The sequence below is a fragment of the Neoarius graeffei genome, chromosome 25 (genome assembly GCF_027579695.1).
Source record: "Neoarius graeffei isolate fNeoGra1 chromosome 25, fNeoGra1.pri, whole genome shotgun sequence".
Taxonomy (NCBI): Eukaryota; Metazoa; Chordata; class Actinopteri; order Siluriformes; family Ariidae; genus Neoarius; species Neoarius graeffei.
Genome location: NC_083593.1, coordinates 57,832,810 through 57,849,891, shown reverse-complemented (window position 1 = coordinate 57,849,891; position 17,082 = coordinate 57,832,810). Strand labels below are relative to the sequence as shown.

Below are 17,082 nucleotides of genomic sequence, written 5' to 3'. Positions count from 1 at the left end.
GTTCTGCCATCTAGGTGGCTCTAGAACCTGATTCTAGATCATCATCATCACTAACATGTTCACCCCGACAGTGTCACGCTGATTCACACCTGTGGGCTGCAGGATCCTGATGTTCCAGGTGTAACTCAGGTGTGGAAATGAAGCTGAACGGTTTGGCAGTTAATCAACTCTACAACTGACACACAATGAAAAGTTGATCATTACTATCCAAACTTTTTAAAGCTCCATTGGTTTGGACATGGAGAGGATTCTCTCAGCATGGAGAGGATTCTCTTCAGGATTTTGTTCCTTTCCTTCTCAAAGTTTATTGATCTACTGTATCTATCTATGGCTGTCTATTCAATTATGTAATTGTTTAATGAATTGTTTGTTTGTTTGCTCCCCCCCCCCCCCCCGCACTGTTCCTTTAACTTTCCCCAAAACCTCTATTCCATTTGTTCATATCTGAGAATCGATTCTCTCAATCGGCTCACTTCAGAGAGTCATTCAGAAGAGATTCGGTTAGTTAGTGATTCACTGTATAATCCTGTGTGTGTGTGTGTGTGTGTGTGTGTGAGGGGGGAGGCGCGGGCTGGAGCTGAAGTTTCCTTCCCACTGTGAGGATCTGAGTGAAGATTAAAGATGGTTCTGAGGAATTTGTTCCGGGCCGTGATCATGGGTCCTCCGGGTTCGGGGAAAGGAACCGTGTCGTCTCGGATCACTGAAAGTTTCGGGCTGCAGCATCTCTCCAGCGGGGACATGCTACGGGCTCACATTAAAGCCAAGAGCGGTGAGAGCTGCTGTCACCTCTTACTCCAAGGCCAGGGTCTGATCACACAGAGCAGGGGTCTGATCACACAGAGCAGGAGTCTGATCACACAGAGCAGGGTCTGATCACACAGAGCAGCGTCTGATCACACAGAGCAGGGGTCTGATCTCAGAGAGCAGGGTCTGATCACACAGAGCAGGGGTCTGATCACACAGAGCAGGGGTCTGATCACACAGAGCAGGAGTCTGATCACACAGAGCAGGGTCTGATCACACAGAGCAGCGTCTGATCACACAGAGCAGGGGTCTGATCTCAGAGAGCAGGGGTCTGATCACACAGAGCAGCGTCTGATCACACAGAGCAGCGTCTGATCACACAGAGCAGGGTCTGATCACACAGAGCAGGGGTCTGATCTCAGAGAGCAGGGGTCTGATCACACAGAGCAGGGGTCTGATCACACAGAGCAGCGTCTGATCACACAGAGCAGGGTCTGATCACACAGAGCAGGGGTCTGATCACAGAGCAGTGGTCTGATCTCAGAGAGCAGGGGTCTGATCTCAGAGAGCAGGGGTCTGATCACACAGAGCAGGGTCTGATCACACAGAGCAGGGTCTGATCACACAGAGCAGGGTCTGATCACACAGAGCAGGGGACTGATCACACAGAGCAGGGGTCTGATCACACAGAGCAGGGGTCTGATCACACAGAGCAGGGGTCTGATCACACAGAGCAGGGTCTGATCACACAGAGCAGGGGTCTGATCACAGAGCAGGGGTCTGATCACACAGAGCAGGGGTCTGATCACAGAGCAGGGGACTGATCACACAGAGCAGGGGTCTGATCACACAGAGCAGGGGACTGATCACACAGAGCAGGGGTCTGATCACACAGAGCAGGGGTCTGATCACACAGAGCGGGGTCTGATCACACAGAGCAGGGGTCTGATCACACAGAGCAGGGTCTGATCACACAGAGCAGGGGTCTGATCACAGAGCAGGGGTCTGATCACACAGAGCAGGGGTCTGATCACAGAGCAGGGGACTGATCACACAGAGCAGGGGTCTGATCACACAGAGCAGGGGACTGATCACACAGAGCAGGGGTCTGATCACACAGAGCAGGGGTCTGATCACACAGAGCGGGGTCTGATCACACAGAGCGGGGTCTGATCACACAGAGCAGGGTCTGATCACACAGAGCAGGGGTCTGATCACAGAGCAGGGTCTGATCACACAGAGCAGGGGTCTGATCACAGAGCAGGGGTCTGATCACACAGAGCAGGGGTCTGATCACAGAGCAGGGGTCTGATCTCAGAGAGCAGGGTCTGATCTGGTCACAGCAGGGGTCTGATCACACAGAGCGGGGTCTGATCCGTTCAGCGGAAGAACGCGGGGAGGAAGTGAAAGTTGTTGAGGCGCTGAAGTTATCGTGCAGTGTTTTATTTGTTTGTTTGTTTTGTTTTTCCTTAAATTCACTTTAGGATTTTAATCGAGTCGCTATCTGAGCTGTTTTTAATCCTGCATGGAGTAGTGTGTGTGTAGTGTGTGTGTGTGTGTAGTGTAGTGTGTGTGTGTGTGTATAGTGTGTGTGTGTGTGTGTAGTGTGTGTGTGTGTGTATAGTGTGTGTGTGTGTGTGTGTATAGTGTGTGTGTAGTGTGTGTGTGTAGTGTGTGTGTGTGTGTATAGTGTGTGTGTGTGTGTGTGTATAGTGTGTGTGTAGTGTGTGTGTGTAGTGTGTGTGTGTAGTGTAGTGTAGTGTGTGTGTGTGTGTGTGTATAGTGTGTGTGTAGTGTGTGTGTGTAGTGTGTGTGTGTAGTGTAGTGTAGTGTGTGTGTGTATAGTGTGTGTGCGCGCGCGCCTTGCCCTACACAGTTAGACAGTGAGTAGAAGTTAAAGTCCCCCTGTGGGAGATCACAGTCTGAGTCTGTCTGAGTCTTTGTTCTTTGAGTCCCTGATTATATTTATCTCAGTCGTTGCTCGACTTTCTGCACAGTTCCTGCTCTTGCAGTCCACTTCCTGTTAAACTCTCCTTAATCCTCTGTTTACACACACACACACACACACACACACACACACACACCTGCTTCCCTGCACAGCTGTGACAAGTGTTCAGGACAAACTAACAAAGTTCTGTTTCTTTTGTACAAGATGTGCTTTGCTAAACATTATTAAACCTGTCACATTATTAGAGAACAACACACACACACACACACACACACACACACACACACACACACACACACTATCTGTACTTCTTTCTTTGTGGGGACTCATTCACATAATACATTCCCTAACTCCTTACCATAACCACACCCCTTACCTTAATCCCTCCCCTTACCCTAACCACACCCCTTACCCTAACCTTAACCATCACAACTAAATGTCTAACCCCACCCCAACCTTAACCACACCCCTTACCCTAATCCCTCCCCTTACCCTAACCTAACTAAACAACTAAATGCCTAACCACACCCATTACCCTAATCCCTCCCCTTACCCTAACTAAACAACTAAATGCCTAACCACACCCATTACCCTAATGCCTCCCCTTACCCTAACTAAACAACTAAATGCCTAACCCCACCCCTTACCCTAATCCCTCCCCTTACCTAACTAAACAACTAATGCCGCTTTTCCACTACAAACACGGCTGAGTCGGGCTGAGCGGGGCTGTTGGAGTTGCATTTCGACTACAACTGCGCTGAACCGTGCTGGCTGGAAGTGGGTGGACACATTGGGTGGAGTTAGCGAAAGTGGGTGGACGTCACGTGATGTCGTTAAGCGGCGCAAACAGTGACATCAGTGACCTTTTAAGCGGTAGTCTCACGACCCAGATAGTAAACAATAAACATGGAGGACATGGAGTCGTTAGTGTTGCTGGTCTTGGTGCTGTGGCTTGTTGTCACCGACAACAGATACTGGCAAGAGCGTATAGATGAGGCGAGGCGCATAAGGCTTCATAATTCTCGTAATTCGTAATTCTTCTCCTTCCGGGTTTGCGGTGTTTACAGATCCCAGCGTGCTTGCGGGGCGTGTGTGGGCATGTGAGGACACTCCTCCTCACCAATCAGTGCACAGGGGAGTGTCTGCTCACGCCCCCAGCCTCACTCGGCTCGCTTTGGCTCGCTTCAGCCCCACTCCAAAACGGTGTGAGTTTTAGGGGCTAAGCAGGGCTGAAGCGAGCTGAGTCGTGCTGGTTTTTGGTAGTCGAAACGCGAGCCGTGTCGGGCTGAAGTGAGCTGAAAAAGGGTAGTGGAAAAGGGCCATAAATGCCTAACCACACCCCTTACCCTAATCCCTCACAAGTGATTCTGCTGAAATGGGCCCGAGCCCATGGTTCTCTGTCCCTGTTTGATTTTGGGCCCGAGCCCACGGTTCTCTGTCCCCTGTTTGGGTTGATAGACCAGACAACACAAAGGTTGAGAACATATTGCCTGGAATATCTGTTGGTCATTGTCTCACTCCTGTGCTTAGAGTAACTTCATCCATATGAACACAGTGCTCAGTCAGAGTAACCTCAACATTCCTCTCTGTATCTGAGAACTGATCCAGCCCAGGATTTCTGAAAACTCTTCAATACGAGCCAAGATAGGATCTGTTCATAACCATGTTGATCAGTTTTCATCTGCTCAGGAGAGCGCGGGATCTCAGAGCTCATCAACATCTTCTGGATCACACACAAGCAAAAGAGCTTGGGGATAGATTCAGTGCCACGTCGGCAAAAAATTCTCACCAGAAGTTGCTAAATTGGCTAAATGTCTAACCCCACCCCTGACCCTAACCCCTAAACATTCATTTCATTAATTTAAAGTTTCCTGGAAATAAGTGCTTTAAATAATAATAATAAAAATAAAGAAGAAGAAGAAGAATAGTGAACTCTTACAAGAACAATAGGGCCTTCGCCCTATAGGGCTCGGGCCCTAATAATAAAATATCTGCCAGTAGAATAAAGAATTTCAAGTTTTTCAAATTTGACTAAGAATAAACTTAACACTTGTTATATGTGTGTTCTGTCCTCCTAAGCAGAAGTAAAATTATTCTTTGTGTTTATAAATAACCTGAAGCAAATCATTAACCTTGCTACAGGTTCTCTGACGAGCTGAACCCACTTTAACGCTGTTAGTCACGTTATAGATGGTGCTCCGAGGTTGCATGTGAGGTAAAGTGAGGACAGCGTGTGCAGCGACAGCTGGAGTGTAAAATCTCTGATTAAATTATAAATCCTCTTCTTTTACAGCAACGACACACTAAAACACAAGGCAAAAATAACCCACCGGGTTTGTAGTAGTTTATAAACTCACTGTGTTTCTGTTCCAGTAAAATACTGAGCAATGAAGCTGATTATTTTATTATTTTCCCATAAGAGCAGAACAGTCCCTGAGTGTTTTATTCCTTTTACACCACAATCATTTCATCACTTCAACACATTTGTTAAAAAATCTGTTTATTATTATTAGATGATCTGACCAATCACTTTTATTTGCCGGTGTTCTGGACAGAGCTGGGTCTTCTGATGAAGTCGTGTATAGATCAGGGTCAGCTGATTCCTGATGATGTCATCTCTCGCCTCATCCTGTCCAGCCTCCGAGAAATGGAGCAGAGCAGCTGGTTGTTAGATGGTAAAACCCTCTCACACTCCTGTCATCATTACATCATTGTGGCAGTTCGGAGCAGGTGGGTGGAGCACAGAGGACGGCAGGACAGAGATCAAGTTCCCATTTAGTATTTATTGTCACACTTTTCAGCATAACATTCACTCAGACAGACACACAAGCACACACGACGGGTGTCTGTTCAGGGAAGAGCTCCTCTGCTCTCTGCTCTCCCTCCCTATATAGGGCGCGGTCACTGGGAAGACACACAAACACAGGTTAATTGCTCTCAGGTGTAGTGATTCTGCCACTCACCTTCCCTGACTCCGCCCTCCTGTCACAGACCGGCGCTTGACCACGCCCCTGCTGCCACAATCATCATTGCGCCATTGCTGTTTTTTTTTTTTAAACAAACCATCGGATTCCGAATGCTTCAGTGTGAACACGTGAACATCAGTAATAATCAGATCAACCGAAAATATTGGAACAGTAAGGCCAGTTCTTCTGTTTCTGCTTTACACTGAAGAGAGACCAGGTGTTTCTTGTTGCCCACGTGTGACCTGGTAGATTGATTGTTTCAACAATTAATAGCTCTGAATGGTTTGAGTGCTGGATTTCACCTGTGAAGACTGCATTTGTTGTTTTTAAACAAAAAAAGCTAAACCAACATAAAGACCAGAGAGCTGTCTGTGGGAGAAAAAGCATTTTGAACCTGAGAAAAGCAGGGAAATCAGTTAGTCATTGTACAAGTATGAAACCACTGGTGTACCAACAACCAGACGTGGAACAGATCAGCCTGAAGTCATGAAGAAAACCCCCAAAACAGCAGTCAGTGACATCACCACCAACCTCCACAGGGCAGCAGTGAAGGGATCACAATCCACCGTTCGAACAGGAGAAATAAATCCAGAGATGATCCACAAAAGTTCTGGAAGCAAGATGAACCTCTGCTAAAATAATGGAAAGACCAAAGTGTGGAAAAAGAAAGGATGTGCTCATGATCCAGAACATACAAGTTCATGGGTAAAGCACGGTGGTGGTAGTGTCATGGTTTGGGCTTCTTGGCTGCTTCTGGAACAGACTCATGCATCTTTATTGATGATGGATCTCATGACGGTATCAGCAGAATGAACTCAGAAGTCTACAGAAACATTCTGTCTGATGGGTTACAGAGAAATGCATCCAATCTAATTGGGAGGAGCTTCATGATGCAGCAAGATGACGACCCAAAACACACTGCAGCACAACACAGGACTTCATCGGGGGAACAGTGGAAAGTTTTAGACTGGACGAGTCAATCGGCAGACCTGAACCCAACCGAGCAGTTGGGTTGGGTTGAGCAGTTGGAACCCAACCCTTCACCTCCTGAAGAGGAGACTGAAGGGAGAAACTCCTGAACACAAACCACAACTGAAAGAAGCTGCGCTACAAACCTGGAAAAGCATCACAACAGAAGATTACCAGTTTGGTGATGTCACTAGGTCACCAGCTTGATGTGGTTATTAAAAGTAAGCAAAATATTAAGTGTTAATTACTTTAAGATTATCTGTTCCAATACTTTTGCTCACCTTAAGGAATGTTCACGGCAAGCTGCTTAACACGTCTAGATGTAAATATGAGGAAATGAAACTGAAGTTCTGATTCGTCGTTTCATCGGCTACGTTCACACTGCAGGCTGAAGTGACTCAAATCCGATCTTTTCGCCCATATGTGACCTGTATCCGATCTTTTATTGACAATATGAACGACACAGATCCGATTTTTTCAAATCCGACCCAGGCCGTTTGGATATGTGGTGCTAATTCCGATCCCTATCCGCTCTTTTCATATGCGACTTCAGTCTGAACCGCCAGGTCGCATTCATCCGACTTACACGTCATCAACAAGCCACAAACGTCACTATTCTGCGCTGAAGTAGGCGGCGGGTCTCTCAAAAAAGTTACAACAACATGGCGCATAATCACGGGCGCAGATAGAGGGTGGGACGAGTCATATTTAAATTCACCTCGTTCGGTCCCCCCACTTATAGGGAGGAAAAAACGTCTATGCTGTCTTTCTTTGCATAAGGCAAACCTCACGGAAAAATCAAAAGACTAATTACCATTCGGTTTATTGAGGTGCACAGCAGTGTATACATATAGTTGCAACAACTCACATAAAACAAAACAAAGACTGATATTCGGTTGGTTGAGCTGCGCAGCCTGCACAGGTTGCGAGCTCGAGCTTGGTTGCTATGGTTACTAACAACAAGTTTGACAGGCATATCGGGGTTGGGGTTGGTTTGCTGGCAGCTTTGTCCCCCCCAGTTTTTTGTCCCCCCCAGTTCAAAAAACGTATCTGCGCCCCTGCGCATGACATCAGTGCGAGGGACGCTTCGGGCTGTGAAGGTTCTGAATCTTCTCAATGGAAGGACGCAGAGGTTAGGGAGCTGATTTCCATTTGGGGGGATGCAGCTATTCAAGCTAGATTGGATGAGTCATACCGCAACCGGGCGGTTTTACTTCCGTAAACACTGGCCATGCTCACTGCGTGTGACGTCGTCGTATCCTGCAGTGCGCATGCGGAACACCTTTTAGGTCGCTTTTCGTTCATACTGAGGATCACATACAAGTCGCATATATTTGTTAATGTGAACGACCTCACAAAAAAATCGGATTTCACAAAAAAATCGGAATTGAGCATTAAGCCTTGCAGTGTGAACATAGTGATCTAGTTTCTGATGTCAAACCCAAATGTCTTCAGTGTAAATCAGAAGCAGAAGAACTGGCCCTGCTGTTCCAATACTTTCAGAGGGGACTGTGTACACAACATGAGATCGTAAACATTTTGCACAGTGTCAATGTTATTAAGGTTTTATGAAAACAGTGAAAACAATTCTGATGTATTTGGGCACTGAATCATTTTATCCACTGTTGACTCTGTAATCGAATGAAAAGAGTCATTTGAATGATTCTGTGTGATTGAGAAGTCGTTTTGTTCATTAGCCCCACCCCTTTTCTCCTCCTGTCTCGGCAGGTTTTCCCCGGACAGTGACGCAGGCTGAGAGTTTGGACAGCGTGTTCACCGTAGACACCGTCATCAACCTGGACGTTCCGTTTGACACCATTAAGGAGCGTCTGACCTCCCGCTGGGTTCACCTGTCCAGCGGCCGAGTCTACAACATCGACTTCAATCCTCCCAGAATCCCCGTGAGTAAGAGATCAGCACTCAGCTGTGTCCTCAGTCACGGTGTGTCCTTTAGAGGTGCAGGATGAGATTACGGTCATCAGGATGGAGATGAGATCTTATTTACATAAAAAACAAAACCAGTCACTGGACTGGACTGACCTCTGACCTGCTGATGAGATCACTGAAGAGACTTCCAGCTGAAATGAGAACAGAGGACGATTGTCTTCCTCAGACTTTGTCCTTCTTTGTTCTGAGGCTTTGGAAAGGTCAAAGGTTATCGTATGCTGTGTAAATTGTGAAACTGAAGTCGTTACACGACACCATGAAGGAAAGTCACGTGTTCCTTGAGTTTTTCCACTTTATTACAACAAACAAACAAACAAACAAACAAACATCAAGTGAAAAGATTTTGAAAAAAGACAAATGTATTTAATATTTCTGATAATTTCTGTATGAGATTATGAAACTTATTTCAATACATTTCTTAACAAATTCTAGGCTTAAACTTTTTTCTTCTTTCCATAAATAAATGCTTTAAATAATAAAATTAAAAATAATCTGCCAATAGAATGACATTTAGAATTCAAGATTAAAATGAGTAGAAATGTCTAGAAATAGGGTTAACATTTGTTATATTTATATAAAAATCTCCGACTGAGAAATCTTATCATTTATTCTTCATTGAGAATATTTTCACTTGATTTTTTATTGTTGATTTATTTGATATTTCTGATTAGTAGTTTATTACAGAAGCAGGATGAAATTATGAATCCTGTTTCATGACTGTAATAGAAACGTCTTCACAGCAGAATTCCAGAGCTGGTTAATGTTATATGTTCTAATCTCCACGTCTGAGGTTTGGAGTCGGTCTGAAGGTCATGTCTGAGGACCTGTGTTTATAGAGTGAGTGTGCAGGCTTTCTGAAGTGTGTGTGTGTGTGTGTGTGTGTGTGTGTGTGTTTCTCTTTAAGAAAGTACCGGAAACAAATGTACCAGAACCCTCCTCCTTGTCCCCATTTTCTCTCCCTTTTAGATTCATTTCACTCTAGACTTCTATTTTCAGTCATTTAATTCCATCCATTCATCATCACTCAGAAATTCACACTATTTTGTTTCATATTTTATGTAATTTTTAAATATTAATTCAAGATTATTAATTTTAATAGTATTTAATATGAATATGATTTAATATTAATAGTATTAATATGAAGATTATTAATTTTAATCTTAATTTTTAATATTAATTCACAGGAACATTTGGTGCCTCATGCCTTTAAATTTTGTAATTCTTTTTGATTTTGTTTTATTCACACAAATTAAAATTATTGTTCTGTGAATTTCTAAAGCACACACACATTATTATTTAATTTTTAGATTAAAGAATAATTGCCTATTGGATATACATTAAAATGTATAAAAAAGCTACTAGAGTGAATAATTTTTTAAAAAATTAAAGAAGAACAAGTTCCGCTTAGGGCGGCACGGTGGTGTAGTGGTTAGCGCTGTCGCCTCACAGCAAGAAGGTCCTGGGTTCGAGCCCCGGGGCCGGCGAGGGCCTTTCTGTGTGGAGTTTGCATGTTCTCCCCGTGTCCGCGTGGGTTTCCTCCGGGTGCTCCGGTTTCCCCCACAGTCCAAAGACATGCAGGTTAGGTTAACTGGTGACTCTAAATTGAGCGTAGGTGTGAATGTGAGTGTGAATGGTTGCCTGTGTCTATGTGTCAGCCCTGTGATGACCTGGCGACTTGTCCAGGGTGAACCCCGCCTTTCACCCGTAGTCAGCTGGGATAGGCTCCAGCTCGCCTGCGACCCTGTAGAACAGGATAAAGCGGCTAGAGATAATGAGATGAGATGAAGTTCCGCTTAAAGAAAAAAACATCAATTTGATCAGTTCTATTAATCAGTGGAACGTTTTCGGGGCAGTAAATAAGGTGTTTATTATGTTCTGTGTTAATAAAAGCTGTAAGGTTAATAACATAACTGGGTGTTTTTACTTTTGAAGATAAAATTTAGGGTTCACCACAGTCAAAAATTAAATTAAATAGCAATAATTCTCAAAATTATTTATTTTTCTATTTTACTAAATCAGTCACTGATCCTGAGGCTTTAATATTAGTCTTTAATTCACTCAAACTGAAGTCATTTTTCTTCATTTTTTGAGCAGGTTGTTTTTTTTTTCTGGTTGTTTTCTGACCAGTTGAATCTCAGCCCAGACGACCTTGATTCTGTGAGTCTGACTGTAAACTGTAGCTGTTTCTGGGATGTGACCCTGCCCCAGGGCTGTGCACGAGACTGATAAATGATCTGCGTGTGGAGAGAATCGTTGAAACGCTGCATGGGCGTGGCTCAAACCGTTACTGCAAAATGTCCAAAGGAGAGTCAAATAAAGCCCTTAAACATGTAACATGAAGTGATAAATATTTTTCTAGAGGAATCCAGACGCTTGCTGGAACGCTCGCATTAAACAAAACAGAGATTATGAAGAAAAATTATACACTTTTGTGACGCTGATTTGCAATAAACAAACAATGCAAAAAAAATTATTTAAAAAAAAAAGGCCTCTGTTTGACTCGCCCTCGTACGACTGTGTTCAGTGTGTCATGTGTACAGTGTGGATCGTGGCTCAGTGTGTGTCATGTGTTGTTCACCGCAGGGTCTTGATGATGTCACAGGTGAGCCGTTGACGCAGAGAGACGATGACACGCCTGAAACAGTGACCCGCAGACTGAAGGCGTATGAAAACCAGACTCAACCGGTTCTGGAGTATTACAGGTAGGTGCTGAGAATGGGGTGCCATTTCTTATGAGTTGTTGCAGCAGTGGTATGATGAAGCGGAGTTACTGTGAACACCAACTTTTAAGAAAAATGACTTGTTAAAATTATTTTTGAACATATTTTATGTTTTCACTCCTTTGGTCATAAACGACTTTTTAAGAATGGGACTTTTTCACAACTGACCCCTTTTTAACAAAATGACTCGTTTGAGTTAAACGACTCCTTTTAGAAAATTACTCTTTTAAAAAAAAACAACACTTTTTTAAGCAAAATGGCTCATTTGACCCAAATGACTTTTTGTTTTTTGCAAAATTACTCTTTTTTTAAATAAACCCACTTTTTTTTAGTTGTGTAGGATTAGCTGTTGATATCCCTCGTTACATACATACTTGAGGCACCAATGAGACTCTGTGGGATGGTCGATTGAGTGATGGCATCCTTTGGGTTATCAATTGGGCGCCCTCCTTCATGGGTGTTTCGCTGATAGACCCACGACACCTCCAGAGGGTTCAGCAGTGAACCCCAGCGTCCCAGGTTCACCCCCTAGATGCCATCAATTCATTTGAGGGCCCAAGTAGAGTCCTTCCTCTTCATCCACAGCCACTGACTTCCCTTTTCAGCAGCCTTGGAGAGGTCTTTGACTGCCTGCTGGTGGGCCTTCCCTTGCACTCCCATCTCCCTGAGTAGCCTGGATGTAGAGGTGGCTACGAACCCTCTGCAGCCTACTTCCACTGGGCGTACCTTCGCTTTCCAGCCTTGTTGTTGCACATCGGCTGCAAGCTCAGCGTACCTCAGCTTCTTCTGCTCGTAGGCCTCCACCACTGCACTCTCCCAGGGGACAGTGAGCTCGATGATGAAGACCAGCTTGAACGAGGCTGACCACAGCACAAGGTCTGGTCGTAGGTTGGTGGATGCGATCTCAGCTGGGAAGCAGAGCTTCTGGCCCACATCTGCCAGCATCTTCCAGTCCCCTGCACCGCCTAGCTGCCCAGTGTCTGGTCTTATGGTGGTGAGGCTTGCTTGACCCTCACCCTCCTGGACAAATGTTGCCTGCCAGTGGGATGACGGGGGTGGAAGGGCGTTGACACTTGTCCGTCGACTTTCCAGCACTGCTGCAAGACATTTTAACACCTGGTTGTGCCGCCAGGTGTAATGGCCTTGGGTGAGGTTGGTCTTGCAGCCCACTAAGATGTGCTTCAGTGTTGCTGGACTTAGATATAGAGGGCACGTGGGGTCTTCACCATACCACTGGCTTAGGTTTGCGGGAGAAGGCAGGACATTGTGGGCAGCCCTGATGGTAAAGCTCGCCCTGAATACCTCCATCTCCCAGAGCTCTTTCCAGGAGATCTTCCTCTTCTCCACTCCTTCCCATGCCGTCTACTGCCCTTGCTTTGCCTGCGCCACAGCTTGTGCACGCCTTCCTGCTTCCTCTTCCCGATGTACCTCCTGGACCACCAGCTTGCGTCTCTGTGATGGAGTGGCCTTGCTCCAGGCTGGTGTGCTGGCCCCAAGGCCAAGACCACTCCTTCCCTCCTGCACTCGGCCCATGATGTCCCTGTGTCTGAGTGCTGCCTTTGCCTGCTCAGTTGCAGCCAGTGGAGTCCACTTTCTCTCGGTGGCCAGAATGGGGGCAGCCTGGGCTACAAATGGATCACTCGAATCCAGCATCATCATTTCCAGTCTGACTTTGGCGCACTTAGACTGGTGATGGGCAGATCTAACATCCCTTTGCCGTAGAGCCCAATACAGCTGAGGCACCTGGGAAGGCCAAGCCACTTCCTTGCATACGAGCTGACCAGCCTCTCCAGCTTTTCCACCTTTGAGAGCGGGACTTCATAGAGGGTTAGTGGCCACATAAGACGTGAATAGAAAAATGACTCTCTTTAACAAAATGACAATGAAGCAATATTACTCTTTTTTTTTTGCAAAATGACTCTTTTTAGCAGAATGACTCTTTTTAAAAAATGAGTTGCTTGACCAAAATGACCCTTTTTTAAAAATACACACACTTTTTTTTTTGAAAGCACAATGACTCTTATTAGCAAAATGACTCATTTGAGCAAAATGACTCTTCTTAAAAAATGACTAGTTTAACCAAAATGACTTTAAAAAAACACACCACTTTTTTTTAAACAAAATGACTAATTTATTGTAATATTACCACTCTATGAAGAAACTGAGCTTTATGAACGAATGAGTTTATTTTAATAAACTTGGTCAGCACATAAATCCAGTATGGTTTTATTTAATCTATCTACTAATCTACTAACAGCGTGTCTATAGTGACCAGGTAACTCTGCCACAACTGCAGCCATCTAGTGGTCAGGAGTAAAACATTCACTTATCATTACAATTAACAAAACTTTTTTTTTTAACAAAATGACTCTCTTTAACAAAGATGACTCTTAGGCAAAATTACTCTTTTTTAGTAAACTGACTCTTTTTAACAAAATGACTCTTGCTTTGCTCGATGTAGTAAAATCGTGAGTGACAGGGTGCTGTGATGAAGCTGAGTTACTGTTAAACACCCTGAAGTTGAGAATTTCCTTATAACAGCTCGTCCCCATGTGTTTTATTTGTCTTACACCACAGCAAAATTACATCATACTTTTTATCCATTTATAGTTACATTTATTGTAATATCAAAAGCGTGTAATCACGGATACGGTGAAGGAGTTGAGCAGAAACTCGTTTAGGAATTTCACTTCCTGTGTTTATTTTGTCTGATTAACTTCGAGAGAGAGAGAAAGAGGGGCTGAGTGAGTGAACGAGTGTTTATAGCTGCTATAACGTAAGGGAGAACTTCAAGAACATTAACACACTGTGTGTGTGTGTGTGTGTGTGTGTTAACAGGAGTAAAGGAGTTTTGGAGACGTTCTCTGGAACAGAAACCAATAAGATCTGGCCTCACGTTCACACTTTTCTCGCAAAGAAAATCCCACAGAGTGCGCAGGTCTGAGGAGGAGATCAGACGCGTCCTGATGGGAACAATTAGATTCTGTGTAGAATTTTAACGAATCACTTTGTGTTTCATGGAAAGCGATCAGGCTGTAATTTTGGACATGCTTTGTTTTTAATCGTAGATGTTTTTAATAGACTTTAAATCTGTTTAAAGTGGATTTGAGGCTGTAATCTGAGCAGGCAGTAATGTGTTTAAACTCAGTCTCATTTTAACATTTTCATTCTCTCTTTTCCTCACTGGGGTGAGTTTTAGTTTTAAAACACATTCTTTTAATTTTTAGATTTTGTTTCACCAACAATCGGCCCATCAACCCCAACTAACCCCCCAAGGTCTCTGAAGGAGTTTATCAGCAGAAATACAGAGACGTCTAGCAGACGGAGAGAGAGAAAAATGTTATTCACAAGCCAGAAATTCTAAATGAAGAAAGAAAGAAAGAAATGAAATGGGAGGAAAAAAGGTATACATTTTGATAAAAATGTTTTAATTAAAACATAAAAATAAAAATATGAAAGTGGAAAAAAGACAAAAAGATGTACAGGAAGAGAAAAGGAAGAAATTGACATTTTAAATAATTATTTAAAAAAGAAGAAGGTCAAGAGAAAATATGTTCTGGATGTTTGGATGCGTGAGTTCATCAACAAATTAAACATAATTTGAATAAAAAAAGGGAAGAATACATGAGAGAAAAAATTTTGGAAGTAAAGTTTGGTGTCACTGATACTGAACCTTAAAGTACGACGTCGACTCACGAAAACTTTAAAAAGAAAAAAATTCTCACATGAAAATGATTTTTGCACCAAAACGTTCAGGATTTTCTGAGTGAAGTTCTGATTTTATTTGATTTGTTTACAGCTGAATAATTTTCCTCACCGTTGCCTGAAACACTCCTGTGTTTTATTCTGAACTCCATCACCAGCATTTTATTGTGTTTGTGACTGAATCCCATTTCAACATTTGTAAACGATCTGAAATAAAATATATTTTAGAAATAATAATGAATGTGATTTTATAGAAAATGTTTATACAAAGATCATGTATGTTTATGACTGATTTCATGTCATTGAGCTGAATGATAAAAACAAAAAATAAATCATTTTAACTATTATGTCCTGCACTGCATTTATTTTCATCTCATCTCATTATCTGTAGCCGCTTTATCCTGTTCTACAGGGTCGCAGGCGAGCTGGATCCTATCCCAGCTGACTACGGGCGAAAGGCGGGGTTCACCCTGGACAAGTCGCCAGGTCATCACAGGGCTGACACATAGACACAGACAACCATTCACACTCACATTCACACCTACGCTCAATTTAGAGTCACCAGTTAACCTAACCTGCATGTCTTTGGACTGTGGGGGAAACCGGAGCACCCGGAGGAAACCCACGCGGACACGGGGAGAACATGCAAACTCCGCACAGAAAGGCCCTCGCCGGCCACGGGGCTCGAACCCGGACCTTCTTGCTGTGAGGAGACAGCGCTAACCACTACACCACCGTGCCGCCTGCATTTATTTTATTTATTTTAAAAGCTCTCAGCAAATTGAACTTAAAAAAAAAAAAAAATTATATCAGACTTTTTTTTTTTTGTGGGGCGGCACGGTGGTGTAGTGGTTAGCGCTGTCGCCTCACAGCAAGAAGGTCCGGGTTTGAGCCCCGTGGCCGGCGAGGGCCTTTCTGTGTGGAGTTTGCATGTTCTCCCCGTGTCCGCGTGGGTTTCCTCCGGGTGCTCCGGTTTCCCCCACAGTCCAAAGACATGCGGTTAGGTTAATATGGGACGGCCTTGGACTGAGGTGCCCTTGAGTGAGGCACCGAACTCCCAACTGCTCCCCGGGCGCTGTTAGCATGGCTGCCCACTGCTCTGGGTGTGTGTGTGTGTTCACTGCTTCAGATGGGTTAAATGCAGAGAGGAAATTTCACAAGTGTGTGATGAATAAAGTTGTGCTTTCTTTTTTTTACATTTTAATAACACTTTATTTTTCCTGCTGTTTTGAAATTTACGGAGCCCCTGAAGAGAATTTTGCAAAACCAAACCTCCCCCCATTGTCCACTTTATTAGGAACACCTGTCAATTCCTGTTTATCCAACCAGCCAATCAGGTGTCAGATCCACGTCACGAGCTTCAGGTGATGTTCATGATGTCCTTTCTGCTGAAGCCTCAGACTCTTGTTCTTGTCTGGTGGGAGAGGAACCTGACGTTCTCCTCTGCTCTTGTACTTCAGGGTCGATGTGCTGTGGGATCTGAGATGCTTTTCTGCTCACCGTGGTTGTACAGAGTGGTGACCTGAGAGTTACTGTAGCCTGACTGTCAGCTCTGGTCTTTTTCTCCTCCTGACTTTTCTCATCCACGAGGTGTTTTATTTTTTTCATTGTGCTGCTGACGTGATTGGCTGATGGGATCACATAAGCTGGTGTACAGGTGTTCCTATTAAAGTGATGAATCCTGAAGCCTATAACAATCCCTGAACGAGGTCAGAACAAGGTAAAGGTAATTAACCCTTAATAATCATCAGACTTTTATAATATTCTGTACATCATAAACTGGTACATTTTTCCTCAGACATGTATATTAATTGAAATAAAACAACACAAACACACAGCCTGAGTGCTGTTACATGTATAAACTAATAATTCACTACAATATGCAAATGAAACAAACACTTAAACAGTAAACATGTGAAGGTTGTGTGATTTAACAAACCCTGATTAGCATTATCAAGCTAAATTTAGCTTTGCTCAGCATTATTTCAGTTATTATTATTATTATTATTATTTCTCCTTCCCCAGGAAAGTAAATCAGACCCAGAGTCTGTTTCTCATAAATACAAATGAGATCTTTATTATT

The 17,082-nt window shown here is 43.8% G+C and overlaps 1 protein-coding gene across 2 annotated transcripts; it reads left to right on the top strand.

The window, feature by feature from the left end:
* Positions 1–546: 546 nt before the first annotated feature.
* ak3 (adenylate kinase 3) lies at positions 547–15,297 on the top strand. 2 transcript variants are annotated; one of them, XM_060908479.1, is made up of 5 exons: positions 547–769; positions 5,248–5,367; positions 8,356–8,528; positions 11,158–11,276; positions 14,133–15,290. In XM_060908479.1, the coding sequence occupies exons 1-5, from the start codon at positions 622–624 to the stop codon at positions 14,236–14,238; spliced, it is 666 nt and encodes a 221-aa protein (XP_060764462.1). In that variant the 5' UTR covers positions 547–621; the 3' UTR covers positions 14,239–15,290. The 2 variants fall into 2 exon arrangements, with proteins under 2 accessions (XP_060764462.1, XP_060764463.1); XM_060908480.1 differs by lacking the exon at positions 5,248–5,367 and having other exon boundaries at positions 14,133–15,297.
* The last annotated feature ends 1,785 nt before the right edge of the window (positions 15,298–17,082 follow it).